This window comes from Centroberyx gerrardi, chromosome 13 (genome assembly GCF_048128805.1).
Source record: "Centroberyx gerrardi isolate f3 chromosome 13, fCenGer3.hap1.cur.20231027, whole genome shotgun sequence".
Lineage (NCBI taxonomy): Eukaryota > Metazoa > Chordata > Actinopteri > Beryciformes > Berycidae > Centroberyx > Centroberyx gerrardi.
This window is the reverse complement of record NC_136009.1, coordinates 22,843,803-22,859,294: the sequence shown is the minus strand read 5'-3', so window position 1 is coordinate 22,859,294 and position 15,492 is coordinate 22,843,803. Positions and strand designations below refer to the sequence as shown.

Here is a 15,492-nt window from a genome sequence, read left to right as displayed (position 1 = left end):
CTACCAGTCAAAAGTTTGGACACACCACATTTTTCTTATTTTTACTACTTTCCACATTTTAGAATAATAGTAAAGACATCAAAACTATGAAATAACATGAATGGAATTATGCAGTGACCAAAAAGTGATAAACAAATCAAAACTATCTTATATTTTCGATTCTTTAAAGTTTCAAATTTCATACATAGACTTCAACTTCACTATTTATATTTGTCTAAGAAACAAATTTCAAGAATTTAAGCATAAGCCTTTAGATCAAAATGGCTTTAAGATAATGAAAAACATAGAACACATTCAATCAGGTGTGTCCAAACTTTTGACTGGTAGTGTAATTTTCTGAGAAACGTGTTTTCCTAGACACTGAAAAATTTAGAAGCACAAGAAAGTATAACATGTGCAGGTAATTGAAAATGTGCATCCCTACTTTCAATTTCACAAGATTCAATTCACCAGAGGTTAGACAGCATGAGTCTCCAGCAGCATAATGTTTCTAAAATGACATCACTGTAGAAACCTGCTAGGAGTCTGTCTGGAGGGCCACAGGTCCAGACTGACCATTTCCAGACCAATGTCCTCAGGAATCCTTCCAGGGCCACAGTGGGAGATCAAGCTGCTAAGTAATCATGCCGACACAGAGTGTGTGACGCTGATTCCCTCCAACAAATGCCCCCATTTCATGGTCACCCCCCCCCCCCCCCCACTAAAAACAGCCAGCTAATCCCTCTGTCCAAACCCCTGGTGGGAAGGAATCTGGTTAGAGCAGATTTGGGAAGGAGGGTCTGAGTCACTGCCTTGCTGGGTCTGGTCTTCCTCACTCAGCCGGCACACATTTTGGCAAAGTACAAAGATGAAGTGTTGCACTCTCAAATGCAGCTTTGAGAAGAGGCTCAACTTTGTATTGTTAGGAAGGAGATTTGAAAGTCTGAAATGTTAAATAAGTTCATTATTTAGATTTATTTCTGAATTAATAAGGTTCCAAGGGTAAAGAATGGCTGTTTGAAGGTAGAGAGAAGCGGTGTTGCATTTACAACACAAAGGAGCAACTTTTTGACTGATAGTTCTCCTCACTTCAAAAGGTTTATTTTTGGATATGGAATGAGCTTTGAAAAAAATGCTAAACATTTAAAAATTAGTATCATACGAGTCATTTTTCCCCCTCAAAACTATATGGTGCAGATTTGGGAAACAACAAACAAACAAAAACTAATCCTCACACAGCAATTTGACAAAGTACACACATAAATGTGCAGTGAAACCAAAGTCCAACTTTCAAAGCCCAACTTCCAAGCCCTCTGTAGGGTTGTCATGATACCGCAGTTTTATCCAATGATAATATATCAGGCCAAGTATCACAATACCAAGACATGTGACCACATCACACAGGAGAATATTGATAACATTCAATGCGCAGAGCTTACAGGGTACAGAAAAAAAGACTGAAGCACAGACTGGCAAGTTACGCAGCTCTTTTACAAAATTCTCCTTTTATGATCTTTAAAATTGGGAGGGAGGAATGTATCTTTTTTTTTTCTTACATATTATTATGCACTTAGAATAGTGGAACTAGAATAAAGTTGTGTATTACTTGCAAAGTAATAAACCCCCCCAGTGTCTCACCTCCACAGTGAGTGTGTAGTCAGAGCCGTCCAGCAGGGTGACCTTACACTGCATGTTTTTCAACTTCTTCACTCCTCTCAAAGGAGACCTGGACAGACGACTGGTGGAAGACCTGTGGGATACCTGGTCCTCTTCCTGGTACTCCTAAGAGGAAAACAACAACTGTTAGTTTCACATAATGAGTTGAATATTTAATTCATATATGTAAAGTGATAACTGTAGCCTTCTGTATGCTTTGCACTGTCCCTTTGAACTGTATGTGAGAACTTGTTTTCCTTATTCAATACTGCAAGCTACTCAGATGTCTCTGCAATGTCATGAAGTTATATTCCTGTACATTTATTGTGCTTGGCCACAGAAAAGGGAGTCTGATCAAGAACACAACGCTAGCATTTAGGCGAAATGGCCCTCTGAATGAAAAGGCCAAAGGCCGTAGTTGAACAATACTGAATGACACAAAATACCTCCTGTACACTGCGCTCTTACCAAACCGCCTCAAACTGCCCTAAATGTCAGTTACTCAACACAGTTGTCTTTGACAAAACCACCAGTTCTGTCACATGTCCAAAACCTAAAAATAGAGACTGGGACCCTGAATGAACGTAATCAGGTCCCACTGAGAAGAGCTAGAGGTGTGCCGCCATTTTGTCTTAAACAGAGAAAATCCAATTTTCCACTTCGCTGAAAACAAAGCCCTTCCTGAGTGACTTTGTGCAGAAAAAGGCCTTGGCTCCGAGACATTTTACTTCTTACTCTGAAAGTGGATTTACTGCCTCTTTTCATTTTGATATTGGAAATGTCTTTTCTTGCTCTCCAGGCTATATCCATCATATTGTGACTATCTACTGTAGCTACTGTAGACCAGTACTTCCTCTGCATTCATTCAGCAGTGGTGTGCAACCATACAAGAAAATTGCTACCACTTTTAGAACATGGGGAATTAAAATGACAGCGTAATTTAGTTAAATCTCCCATTGTAAAATAAAGAATGTTTTTTTTCCAGTGTTTACTGATGATTTATTGATGATGAAAAAAGCACCACTGATGCATAAAAACAGAGAAGGAAAAACTGTAAATGGAGGCCGCTTCATTCACATGTACACGTTGTTGTGCCAGAACAATATCTCAGCCTGAGCACATGTCTCAGAGGAAACACTGACGCTGTCATGTCAGACTGCTGTGCTTTCTCTCAGCCTTGTTCCTGCCAATTCACACTTATCACAATAGCAGAGCATCATCCATCATCCACAGTATGACACAACTAGGGCTGGGTGATAGCCTACTGGATTTTACAGTATACCGGTATGGATCCACTCCATAGTATGTGTTTTTACGACACAGCTGTGAATGACATTGTAAAAAAAAAAAAATAGTTTTAAACTCTGGGATGATTTCTTTTTCTTATTTTTGTGGGCACTGTATAGAGTAAACAGAGGAGAAACTTGTGTGAACTCATTGGTTGGCATCCTATAGTCATGCAAAAGTATCTTTGTATATAGTCAAATAACATTATAGTGTCAAAAACACATTTTTTCCCCCCTTATTGCCCAACACAGGACATAATGAATGTCTCTCTCACACCTCCCCGTTTCTACTACTCTCTCTCATTCCAGCCCATTATGATTCACCAGCAACTCATGCTCTATTTCCTCTCTTCATCAAACACCCCATTTCCATACTTAATTTTTCCACATTATGATAAAAGCCACACTGCTGGGTCAATCGGGTTGCGAGCTTGAGCATGCTCAAATTGCAGCTGCATGCTCAAACATGGTGCAGAACATAAGAAGGCAAAATATCTTAAAGCCAAAGCCCTTTCTTTCCCTGCACATCTTCTGTCTGGGTCCAGTGACTTTGACCTGTCCACTCCTTCATATTGGTTGCTTGTAATGACAGCACTCTATAAATTTAAACTTAATCCACTGTTGCACTCATTCTAACCTCTTAGAAAGGACCATCAGCCAGTTGAGACACTGGCACAACAGGACTGCTTAAGCTAATCCCCTCCCACCTGTGAGCCTCACCTGATCAGAGCAGATGCTCTGATCAGGTCTATCATCAGTTCACCCTTTCATTTGTCTGACCTCTACAGATAGGGAACACACATAAAAGGATTTAAGATCACACGTAATACGTAACCATGTCTTATTTCTATCATCATTTAACACATTTGAATGTGTGACTTCCTGCTTGTGGGGTAAACATGTGCTACCAGAAAGATGCTCCCATCTTGAGTAGTACGGGGAATTCAAGCTTCAAATATAAATGTTTGTTTGGGGAAATGGTTTGTCTGTTACCTGGTGAACAAAACACCCACTGGGTTACTCTGTTCTTGAACTACGCCAATCACAAACTTGTGATTGCGGAAGTCACATGTTGTGGACCAGTTGCAAATCTGTATATATCAACAGCTGAACCAAGCTAACTGTATTGTATTTCTTTAAACGACTGATTTAGCTGAAAAGCAGGATTCTGCCTTTAGTCTGCCAGTGCCCCAGCTGTTTGGGAGCACTGGAAATTTAACCTGCAGATCGATCAGATAGTGAGCCCAAAAGCTTGTTTGGGCCAATATCCGCAGACAAGCTCTTAGTGTTCAGATAACATCGTGAGCTACCTGGGCTGTCTCAGGCACAAAATGGACAGGCTGCAGGCTGCACTCTTCCTCATAACAGAGAGCAACGGTTTTAAAAAACGCTGAGCTGATTCCAAAAAGCCCTGGGATTCTCCACTGTTCTAGACCAGAGCATGAAAAAAACTCTTTTGTCCACCGGCCACAGTGACTGGTTCATCCCAAACTTTCTTTCTTTCACTAATTTACCAGCAAACTAGAATATAAGAGAAACTAAACTAGAAAAGAACAGAAAACAATCACCAAATCATGGTTGGTTACCTGCCAGAGTGGCTGGCAGAGTCGACAACCTTATAAGAAAAACAAAAATGTCACTGCCTCACCATATAACCAAGGTGCAAGAACTATAAAAAGGAAGAAAGAAAGAACAAATTCAGCTACTACTGGAGACTAGTGGAAGGTCTAAAAACTATTTTTCGTTGTACAGAAAAAACAATGTGTTTCAACAGAAGGCCTTTATCAGGGATCAATAGAGGCAACAACCTTATAAGGCAGAGTCAAAATTTACTGGCATTTGCCTGGTGTTCATTTCCCACCTTGTCCTAGACCAGTAATCTCTAACCATGTGCCATGCGTGTATGCGTGTATGCGTGTATGCAGGTTTCCCTTCTAAACAAACAGAACAGCAGCTCATTTTAACTATTAGTTCCTCATGTCTGGATGAAATTATCAGCTGGTGTAGTATTTGGTTGGAATGAAAACCGGCATACACACACACACAGGGTCTTTCTCAATATGTGTTGTTGTGCGCACCATTCCAACACAGAGGAATGTGAGGACGGATAAAAATCTCGACAGTTTACTTGCCAATTGAGACGTATCGGATGACGACTTGGACGACGAGAACGAATGTGAAGCCCCAAGATTCATTGCGCAAATGACGCATCACGTCCAAACAGTGCTATAAAGCACAGTACAGAGCCTCTTACTTGTAGCGCGACGTCACGCCCATCGCCCATCTCAAACTGTAATGATGTTTTCTCTGTTATTGTGTTCTTAAGAAGTTCCTTCACTCCAAGACAACTTTGCATTCTTGGATTTGATTTGTCACCAATAGCCAGTGTCCAAAATCAACTGGCTTATCTGCTACAAAAAAAATTATTATTATTTTAAGAATATTTTTTACTGGCCAAAATATCTAATATACATTTTTCATCGAAATATGTCCCTGTACCCGTTTTCAATCCTCAGGTTCTGTGCGAAAAATTCAATAAAGAGACGAAAGAAGATTTACAGTTTCAATTTAAAACTTACTCACTCATTTATAAAACGGATCTTTGTCTTCATCTTAATGTTCTCTCTTTGGTGGCCTCACACCTAGTATGCATCATCACATGGGAATAATGGGAAGTTTCAACTAACGTTAGGCTACTTTACCATCCAGGCAGCGGAGAAACAGAAGTTCAGACGCTCCAGGTTTGTGTAGAGCAGCATAACAGGCAGCCAATCAGGAGTCTTGATTTAATTTGCTCATGGTCAGAGAGTGTATAGTGGTCAGCAGGGTCAAAGGTTGAACCAGGCAAAGACCAAAGACTGTATATAACCGAGGAATTATTATTGATTTATCCGACAAACACAAATTTTACTGGCATTTGGTGCTTGGTGGGGTGTATTTTTGGACACTGCCTATGGCTCTGGATGACACATGGTTGGAAACCTCTGTCCTAGGCCGTATTCACACAGTAGAGGGAGTGAATGTGGTACGGACGGAGGCTCACCTGTTCCTTCCTGGCAGGGGTGCTATGTCCGGCGGCGGCAGGGAGCGACTCCGGCTGGGCCTGGGGCGAGGCGGGTTCGGCTGCTGCCTGGCTGGGCTGGGACGCTGCTTCAGCCTTCCCCTTCTCCGTCTCCTTATTGTCCTGCTGCTGCTGCTGCGGCTCCGAGTCTGCGCCTGATTCAGTTGTCATGGCAAATCACGCTGGAGTAGAGGAGAGAGGAGGGTAAAGAAGAGGGGGAGGAGCAGAATTGGATGAGTCAGCTGACGTGCTTTGAAAGCTCTTCATTTACAGTCGTTTTTCAACCCAGTGAGTGATCAACAACTCTCTGACGCAAAGACACGGATATTATTCATCACAGTAGAATGAATGTGAAATGAATATGACCAGCTTAGGTGCACTCAAGTCCTATTCTTAACAATCTCAAGGCTCTCGGCAGTTGGTAACTAAAGTCTGATGGTGCCTTGACATTCACAAATCCTACAATACAAGTCTGTTCACATATCCTAGGGGGCTGAATTCAACTGGTCCAAAACGCTGCATATCTGTATGTATTGCAGTTGTATGCAGTAAGTATCAACATTCAACAGTGGACTGAGTAAAAGACGACACACATGCAATGTGTTAGAGGAGTAAAGCGTTAGGAGAGTAATTTTATTCATTACAAACCGAGAGGCTACCAATGCAATCAACAGCAACAGTGACGGAAAACCAATTCTGTAACCATGTGACGTCCTCTCTGTTCCAAGTATTTACACAGCCATCCCAAACATCTGAACTACAGCAGCACACGTCTTTCATAACATGACCTTCTCCCTCTGCGCATAGCAGCATACCAGCGACAGACGCGCTCCCAAGGGCCTAAAACTGGGTAATGAGAGGAAACGTCTAATAGCCTGTTTTGCCAAACAAAGATGACAGATAGGACGACTCGCGCCGGGGGCCCCAGTGCTAACCGTACCCAGAGGCTCTGGCTTTAGGATGTGGGGTTTGGAGGGTGTGCGTGCGGGCCGGCGGGCCTCTGCGGAGAGTCTGGGGTTTATAGTATGGATGCTTGTCATTCTGCTGTTGGCCTCCTTCTCCCTGAGCTCTATTTATAGGGCCGTGTTTACTCTGGGGTGGAAGGATTCAGGGGAGGATCTCTGACTTCCAGCCGTGGCCCAGGACGGCAGCCTCTGGATCAACACAGCCAACACTGTGGACTGGGGAGGTCCCAAACCTTTTGACATGTAGGGCCAAGTGCTGGAACATAGCAACAATGGGGAGCTGTGGGCTACAAAAATGCAACAAGGCATTGATTATTTAGAATGTAACAAGCAGGCATTAGCTTTTTAGGTCGGATGTCAGCAAGGTGTTTGCTCGTATGCTTTGTAGTAAGCAAACTATCTCAGAATAACTCCTCAATTGTAACTTAATTAGATCAAAATAGACCAAAGACAATAAATCCTCATTGTCTGGAAAACTTTGGAGGATCATCAAGGCTTTTCAGGAGGCCAGATTTGGCCCGTGGGCCCTCTGTTGAGTGGCCCTTCTTTAAGCAGCATTGGCAGGCGCATAACTGGAATATTAATAGCTGGAGTCCATGCCCCCCAACATGCCCCCATGTTGTTTACTGATGTTCTTGTTACACTCTGTAAGAGAGGCGTTACTTCAATTAGCCTACAATATACTTTGAGTTGAATCAGGCGCTTTTTGTCCTGAATCAAGCCCCTTAGGTGAGATTAATGATTCCACTGTGCAAACTCCTCAAACGAAAAAAACCCTCTTGATTCAATATCATTTGGTATTACCGATTATAATAAAGCAGAATGATAGAGTTATTGAGTAGGGGATTGCTGCTTGAACACCAAATGGTAATTTTCCTCTGCTAATGAGCATTGCTTGGGATCTCTATGCAACTGCTTCAAATAGGATTAGAATATAATGCCAAATCATGCTTTGCCAAGTAACAAAAACCACTTCAGAACAGAGCGTTATTCGTTTTTAAATGGATCAGGATGATGTTGACTCGGTGCAGTGGTAAATCTGGACTTAGAAATGAAATAAACCAATTGGGAGCCTCAAGCAGCTCATTCAGTGTTTCTGCCCATGTTCTTGCAGCAGTCAAGAGCATGTGTTTGAAGCAGGGTGGGTCACTGAACGCAGCATGCTGATCAAACTCCCTCAAACCTTCAACTTATATAGCTTCAGGTGCTATAAAAAGGCTGTATAGATTACCAACTCTAGATTATAGGGTTGACTTCCTGTAAGCAGTAACGTAAACGAAGTGTTGAACTCACAGGATCAAAATTGCAACCCTGGCTTTTAAAGAACATGTTTTCCAAGGGAAGATAAGCAAAGGCAATTCTAAAAGATCACTGAGGTGAATTCGACCAGAAACCTGTCAAAACCTCCCCGCCACTTTATTGTGTCATGTGGGCCAGAGTTGAGCAGCGGCTCAGTAATCGACTGACCGATGAGGGCAGCACAGCTAACCTTTGCTTTTCTTAATGGGCTATGAAACAGGAACTATGGCAGGAGGGAGAGGGGGGGGACAGGAACATCTTAGCACCATAGAAATGGAGGAAGAATACGTTCAGTCACTGGTGACAGGCACTCTTCACAGGGCTACACAACAGCCAACACAGTAGCCTTGTGTGCGGTCAACACTATGGACTGGCACATACATTATGCATTCAGAAAGCTGTATTCAGAAGATTTAGTGCACTGGATGGCTGCTAGTATACAGCAGCAGCTGATGACTGCGCCGATATATCATATTGAGCATGAGATTCAACTGTGTGGTGCATTCAGAGTTTGTCCATTAAAAAACAAAAGTAAGCAAATTTTAAAGTAATGTAATAATCTGTGACATTTTCATATAAATAAATGTCTTTTTTGCTACTCTCTATCGCTGACTGATATATTTATATACCCAGATCATGAAACCTTTCACATTTGCTGCTCTAAAGACCCCGTGCCGTGTTGGGTGCGTCATTCCAGAAAAAAAACACTCTAGGACAGAGGAAGTGATACATTTTATGTTTCCAGCAACAACTGTTTGTTTGGAATAAACAGAAGAAGAACTGGGTAGTTAGCATGAGCAGCGATAGCGACTATGGCTGGACGAACAAAGAAAAGAGGGCCACTGAAGAGAAAATCAGTAGAAAATCCAAGGAAAAAGACGTCACAGTACTGGACGCACTGTTTGATTTCTAGTTGATCTCTCGGAAACGCAGTGGAAAAACAACACAGCACCTCACTTAGCACCAAAGATGTCTCCCAGATTACCACTTTAAAATGACTCTCAACTTAACTGACACCTGATGGAAAGCAGATGTATTCTTCTCAGACACACTCACACAGATAAAACTAATATAAATAAATAGTGGTGTGAACATGTGGGAGGAGCAGAAACCATCTGCACCCGTGTCTTCCTGCAGAGACAACCTCGCCTCAGCAGAACAACAACTTGCACTACACTCCCGTGTCTTCTTCCCAATACGAATCCAGAATAACCTGTAGAGAGGCAAACACACCCACGGGTGCTGAACAAACAAATCAAAACCGTATCGAATCACGTTCAGAGATAACGGCCCGGTTCAGTGGATATTCATAACCATGATTAATGCTCAATGGCGGCGTATCAGTATGTAGCTAGATTACATAATTGATGACTAGCGCTGAATACTTTGGCGCTGCCCTGTGCTTGCAACCTCCATTTTAAGGTCCATTTGTGATTGTAATGCACACTGCTGGAAAGGGGCATGTGCACACCGACACACACACACACACACACACACACACACATACAGGATGAGGAGCTGCCATCTGTGCTGAGTGCCATTAGCCGGAATAAACCACAGCTGGGCCCATATTGAAACCACCTCCCACCCCCACCCCCAGACCTCTAGGGGCTTGGGGAGGTTACATGGAGGTGACTGCTGAGCGTTTTTTGACACGTCCAGGCCCATCCTGACTGGGCAGGACTACTGTATATGACTCCCCCCCCACCCCTCTCTACACGGCTGCAGGGCTGACAGCTGTCACACACACACACACACACAGCTACTGTAACAGGATACTGGGTAGCTGGCCTGTCCACTCAAGTGAGACACCTCTGCAAACGGGAGGCAGACCTTTGAGCCCCCAAGTGCCTTCAAGTGTCCTGACCTCCAAAGACTGAGATAATTATTGGGTGTTACGTGTAGTGACATGCAGAGTCTGCTGCCCTCAGTATGTCTTGCTCTGTTCTGTTACACCGTATGTGAGGTCCTGTCCTCCTTAGAACAACGTGCATCAGTAAATGCCGTGAAAATTTCTGTATGTTTACTCCACACCGCTGTGTGAGGAAGGCAGGACTGCTTAGAGGCAGGTGAGACCAAGCTGAGAGCAGTTCGATGGGTCTACAATCTTAGCTTTAACGTCACTAGCACTAAAGCCAAGGCAGTCAGAGCTATACAGCACAGACAGACCATCTAGCTGATTGTTTTCTCAACTGGACTGTCTTGATTGTCCACTTCATTATGCAAAAAGATCAGTGTGTCTTTGTTGTGGCCAGTAGCTTCAGGCCAGGGTTGGCTTCCCTGAAAGCCTGGCACAAACATCACCACTGTGAGTGAAGGGGAAAACAATTCCTGAAACTCATCTCTGCTTGAGTCGGTTAACTGTCAATCCAACTGTCCTGTTCCTACGACAAATAGATATGAGAACCCGCCTGCTTGTGTAAAAGATTAGTACTAAATCATGGTAGCTAGATGAAGTGCTAATGCTTATACACAGGCTGAGACGGCCATTTAATAGGATGTAGATGGGATTAACCATTTTATGAGATTAGCTATAGGTAATCAGTAAATCAGCTGTGACTCGATTCCCACTAATGTCTGCCAGCCAGCATGATATTAAATGGCACTTCAACCTTGGGGTTCGTTGACCTCAGTTGGGACAACCAGCGCACCACGCTTGTCTTTTGAAGCTGTAATAAACAATGTCTACTCACTGGAGAATACTGTTGCCTAGCTCCCATGCCCTAATGAAAAACAACAACACTATAATATTCCTATAGGGGCCTATTCTACCCTCCAAAGTCAAAGAGCAGTCTCTGCTTGAGTGGTGAAACTGAGAAAAAATACTTCAAAGTTGATCTTCTCTCCTGGCAAAAGTATTACTGGTACAGAAGTGGATGGTATATCACTTAGTAGCATTTATAGTAGTTGGTATGAAACCTAAACACTAGTATTGACCTTTGACATTTAAAACACTCAAAGAGTAGTTAATGCATGGCAGTCTGTGGTGCTCAACAGTGAGTTTATAGTGACCTAATCATCCCTAAAGGGACTTTATGCTTTGCTGTCATATTTGTACAGTATCCTCCTACATTATATATACACATATATACTAACGGATTATAGTAGTTATTTTTCTTACGGGTGGTACAAAAAGACAAGTAGGCTATATCTCAGATTCCAGTCTAATGCAAGCTCAAAAGCAGATTCAAGAAAATCAAAGCTGTGACCAAAGATGCATTATCAGTGAATAAACCACCAAAACATGCAAACAGGCCCATAATGTCGTTGCCTTTCAGTGCTACTGCAACAAGAGCTTACTATGCATCTTAATTAAATTGTCAAGTCAGGCACAGGCCATTACATTCCATAGCTAAAAGGATGTGAGGATGCTAAAAGAGGATACAGACCATGACATCCTGTCTCTAACCACGCCTACCGCACTGCAGATCAAAAACACCCAAATATGTCGTCTAAACGTCCAACAATGTAATATTTTTAATCCCTTAATTGGCTACAAATGTTACCGTGTGCAAGTGACTCAGCGTCGCCATTCATTGATTTGAAATGCCGCGATGAAAGGTTGGAAAAAACATCTTTACCGTGTTGTTTTCCCGTGTTTTCGACCTTATACCTCGAAGTTACACCACACTACACCTTAAGCGGTTTTGATTTTACAGTATTTGTCCAACCGTCGACTCATAAAATTAAAATAACGGCTGCAGCAGGGAGCCCATTCAGCAAAAAAAAAAAAAAACATCGCTACGATGTTGCGCACTAAAAGGTTACACTGCAGACACACAGAAGAATAAAAGGTTACGGCCAATATGTCAGAGACGTTTAGCCACGTCCACTCGACTTTTCCGCTTGACTGGATAAAGTAGAAGTGTATTTTAATGCCAATTATCTGTCATCGACCGCGGGTGTTGTGGTCAGACGACCCCAACATGACAAGCGAAGGGAATAATACAGAGAATTGTACACAGCAGGCTACATGCATCTCTTATAAGATGTCCGCCGTGTAAGATTAGGAGAGAAATCCTGCAAAAATAAAGCTTATTACCAGGTAAATCGTCCTCCTTCAGCTGAAAATGCGAGTTGCATTCGTAGTGGGCTTCTGTGTTTCCTGACAGCGGTGCTACTCAGCTGCAGTTCCCCTCTCCACCAGCCTATCAAACTCCACTATGCAGTTCAGAGTAGAATTGTGGGATAGCAGGACAGCCAAGGCATTATTTTAGCAGACAACCCCCCCCCCCCCCCACCACCCCTCACCCCGCCCACGACACACACACACACACACACACACACACACACACACACACACACACACACAGCAGTGCAATTAATGACACGAGGTTTGTTGTTGTGCTGGGGGAAAGGCATTGTGGTGGTATGAACCATCTCCATTCACAGGGAAATGATCATCAAAACGTTAAATGAAACTGAACAATGATTATGATAAAAACACTAAAACACTAGAGCTATTATGACTGAATTTCAAACAGAGACCTCTCACAGACACACGGACCAATACACTGTTCTCTTTCCTGTAACGCTTTGACCACAGCATTCCTGTCTGCATGCACCGACTCGGGAGCACTTATGTCTAATATTCTCCCCATCATAAACACAGTCAAAAACACTTATACACCAGCCTGCAGTGTGCACATGAACATACTGACACACACACACACACACACACACACACACACACACACACACACACACATTGCTCTATACTCTATAAAGGTGCAGTACATATGGGCTTGCACACAAATACGCACATAAGAGCATGTTTTTAATTAGTGTCTGGGTTGTTCCCTCTAGGGATTTGTGGGTTTTGCCTCCCGCCTCCCAGTGGGAACTTGACCCTACTTTTCTGGCACAGCTCAGTCACCCGTTTGACTTTTATTCCATCTAATTGCTTTCTATTTATACTCTAGTAGTATATAAAGTGCACACATGTGCAAATATAAACAAACAGCATGCACGTATCAGCACTATAGAATTCTTTGGCACAGTTGCACTTATATTCCCTAAATAGTGACTTAGACATACCATGCATACTTTGCTGATAGTAGAAGGTGCATCTAATAACATACTGTACAACTCTTATATCTTCATATTTACCTTTATGAACATCTTGAACATTATTACCGTTCCATTCACCCTCAAGCTAGCTGTAGCTTATAAAACAAGCTATATGACAACATGATCAAATGCTTTACATTTCAGGAATTTACTTCACATTCCAATCCAGAGTGATTTACTACACGTGCAACAGTGGAATAAGTTTAAAATCCTAAAACACTGCCTTTGCAAGCAACCAGCAGGGAAGGAGAGCGAGTTTCAGAGCCACAACACCCTGACAATAGATGTAACAAAATATTCCTGTGAGCCTAGAAGCTAGGAGAAGAAATAAGAGAAACAATAGCTGAGGAAAGCGGTGGAAAGGATTGTTTTTGGCACATTGATCGCAGGAATAAGTTATTGCTGTGTCATCGTGAGCCTAATGCGATACTTCCGTAAACCTATAGGTCTAAGGTCATGTTTTTCTTTCAGTAACAAGAAGCAGTCTCACTGATTAAAGCCCAGTAAACCCATTTACTACTAATAATTCTTGCATTTTCCTAAGCATATCATACTTTCACTTCATCCTTGATTTCTGTATTTTTTAAAGCACAAACATTATTTTGCTGATAAACCTTGCTAATAGGTACCCAGTGCAAATTGACATGTACCACACAAAGGCTCACAAGACACACAAGAGCGTCCCTAACAAATAACTGGGATTAAGATGTCTGTCCTCTGTACAGCCAAACAATAGTTAGCTCCATTTAGACCAGGTGGAGTCTGGCACAGTGCTGTCATGACCCTACTGACTCGTCTCAGACATTGCTCACCAGGGCCTGTCTGGCCAGTGGGCGGTGACTGTGTGCCTGCAATGCAATAAACAAGCTTAAAGTGGACATGAGGGGTTAGATACTATCCTGTCTCCAAAGGAAAAATCCACGCTAAAATACGGTTAAAAATAGCTATTTGTGATGTATCTTGCATTTCTGGGTCCATTTTGTTGTTTGGTGGTGTATTTTTCTTATTCCTGCAGACAACTGGCCAAACATGGACGTCACGCTGAGATATTTCCAGCGCTCAACAATCATACAGGGAGAAATCCATCATAGAAGAGGCAGAGAGACCAATTTCTCCACCGACAGTAGCCTCAATAGACCAGAATGCAATGCAGCTACAAGACATGTTGTAAGGAGTGTGACTTTCACTTTTTCTCCACCGACAAATCTCTCACTTTTACTATCACTATCACTATCGCTCTCTCCACCCACGCGTATAGCCAACAGCTGAATGCAACAAGCTCAGGCACTTTCTCTGGGGGTTGTCAAAAGGCATTCTGGGAAATGTAGGAAATCACTAACTGAAGTAGAAGTGGATGAGGCAGGCTGAGGGAAAGCGGATACACCAAAAAAAGAAAATTACATCACTTACATCTCGCACGAAATAACTCCTGGAACACGTTGAACATCACAGATTGATGATATCTAATAGTGTAATCTGAGTATCTGAAGGTGGAATTTTCCTTTAAGATACCATAAGTCTCTTTGTGCAGGTTAGTATAGTTCACAATGCTGACATAACGTGGTGTAGTGGGGTCACAGTAGGATAGCGGTTAAAAACATTCAGGGCAGTTTGAAGTCGACACTTGACATGCTTGATGTAGTATGTTGATTAGGCCGGGGCCACTGTTTGAATCCAGTGAATCAAGTTTTGAAAATCAGATTAAATTCCTACACATGTTATGAGGTAGATTGGATACTGTACGTGAACATGTTGTGTAAAAGTATCTTCGTCTCCTTTTACGGCTAAACTAGAAACGAGGAATGGATCACTGAACTTTGAATCAATCACCGCTGAGATAGAAGCGATACGTAAAACCGGGTCCATGTAACATCTGCTCTTGATAATCTGTCCCATACACCACAATAAAATGATAGCTAGGCTTAAAGCTGCCATATGTACTGAGAAAAACACTTCTCTCACCCAGTTAGAAAAAGTATTTTGGTGTGCAGAACCAATGGAACATGGCAGTCAAAGTAGAAAAAAAACATCTGCACTCTGAAAAATGTTAAGGCAATTCTATTTTTAATTATTTTGATCAATGCAGAAAAAAACAGATTACCACTTTAAGGAAATGTTTACAAGACTGAAATATCAGGCCAAAAATTCTATACAGACAGTTTTTAAAATGCACTGT

At 42.4% G+C, this 15,492-nt stretch overlaps 1 protein-coding gene across 1 annotated transcript in view; it reads right to left on the bottom strand.

Moving 5' to 3' along the window:
* Window positions 1–15,492, bottom strand: part of LOC139931008 (band 4.1-like protein 3) — a 48,469-nt gene that overhangs the window by 26,837 nt on the left and 6,140 nt on the right. The window contains exons 2-4 of the mRNA XM_078287953.1: window positions 12,289–12,407; window positions 5,965–6,164; window positions 1,618–1,761 (exon numbers count right to left, since the gene is read on the bottom strand). Coding sequence (XP_078144079.1) covers window positions 1,618–1,761; window positions 5,965–6,153 — 333 coding nt within the window. The 5' untranslated portion in view covers window positions 6,154–6,164; window positions 12,289–12,407. The remainder of the gene's footprint in view (window positions 1–1,617; window positions 1,762–5,964; window positions 6,165–12,288; window positions 12,408–15,492) is intronic.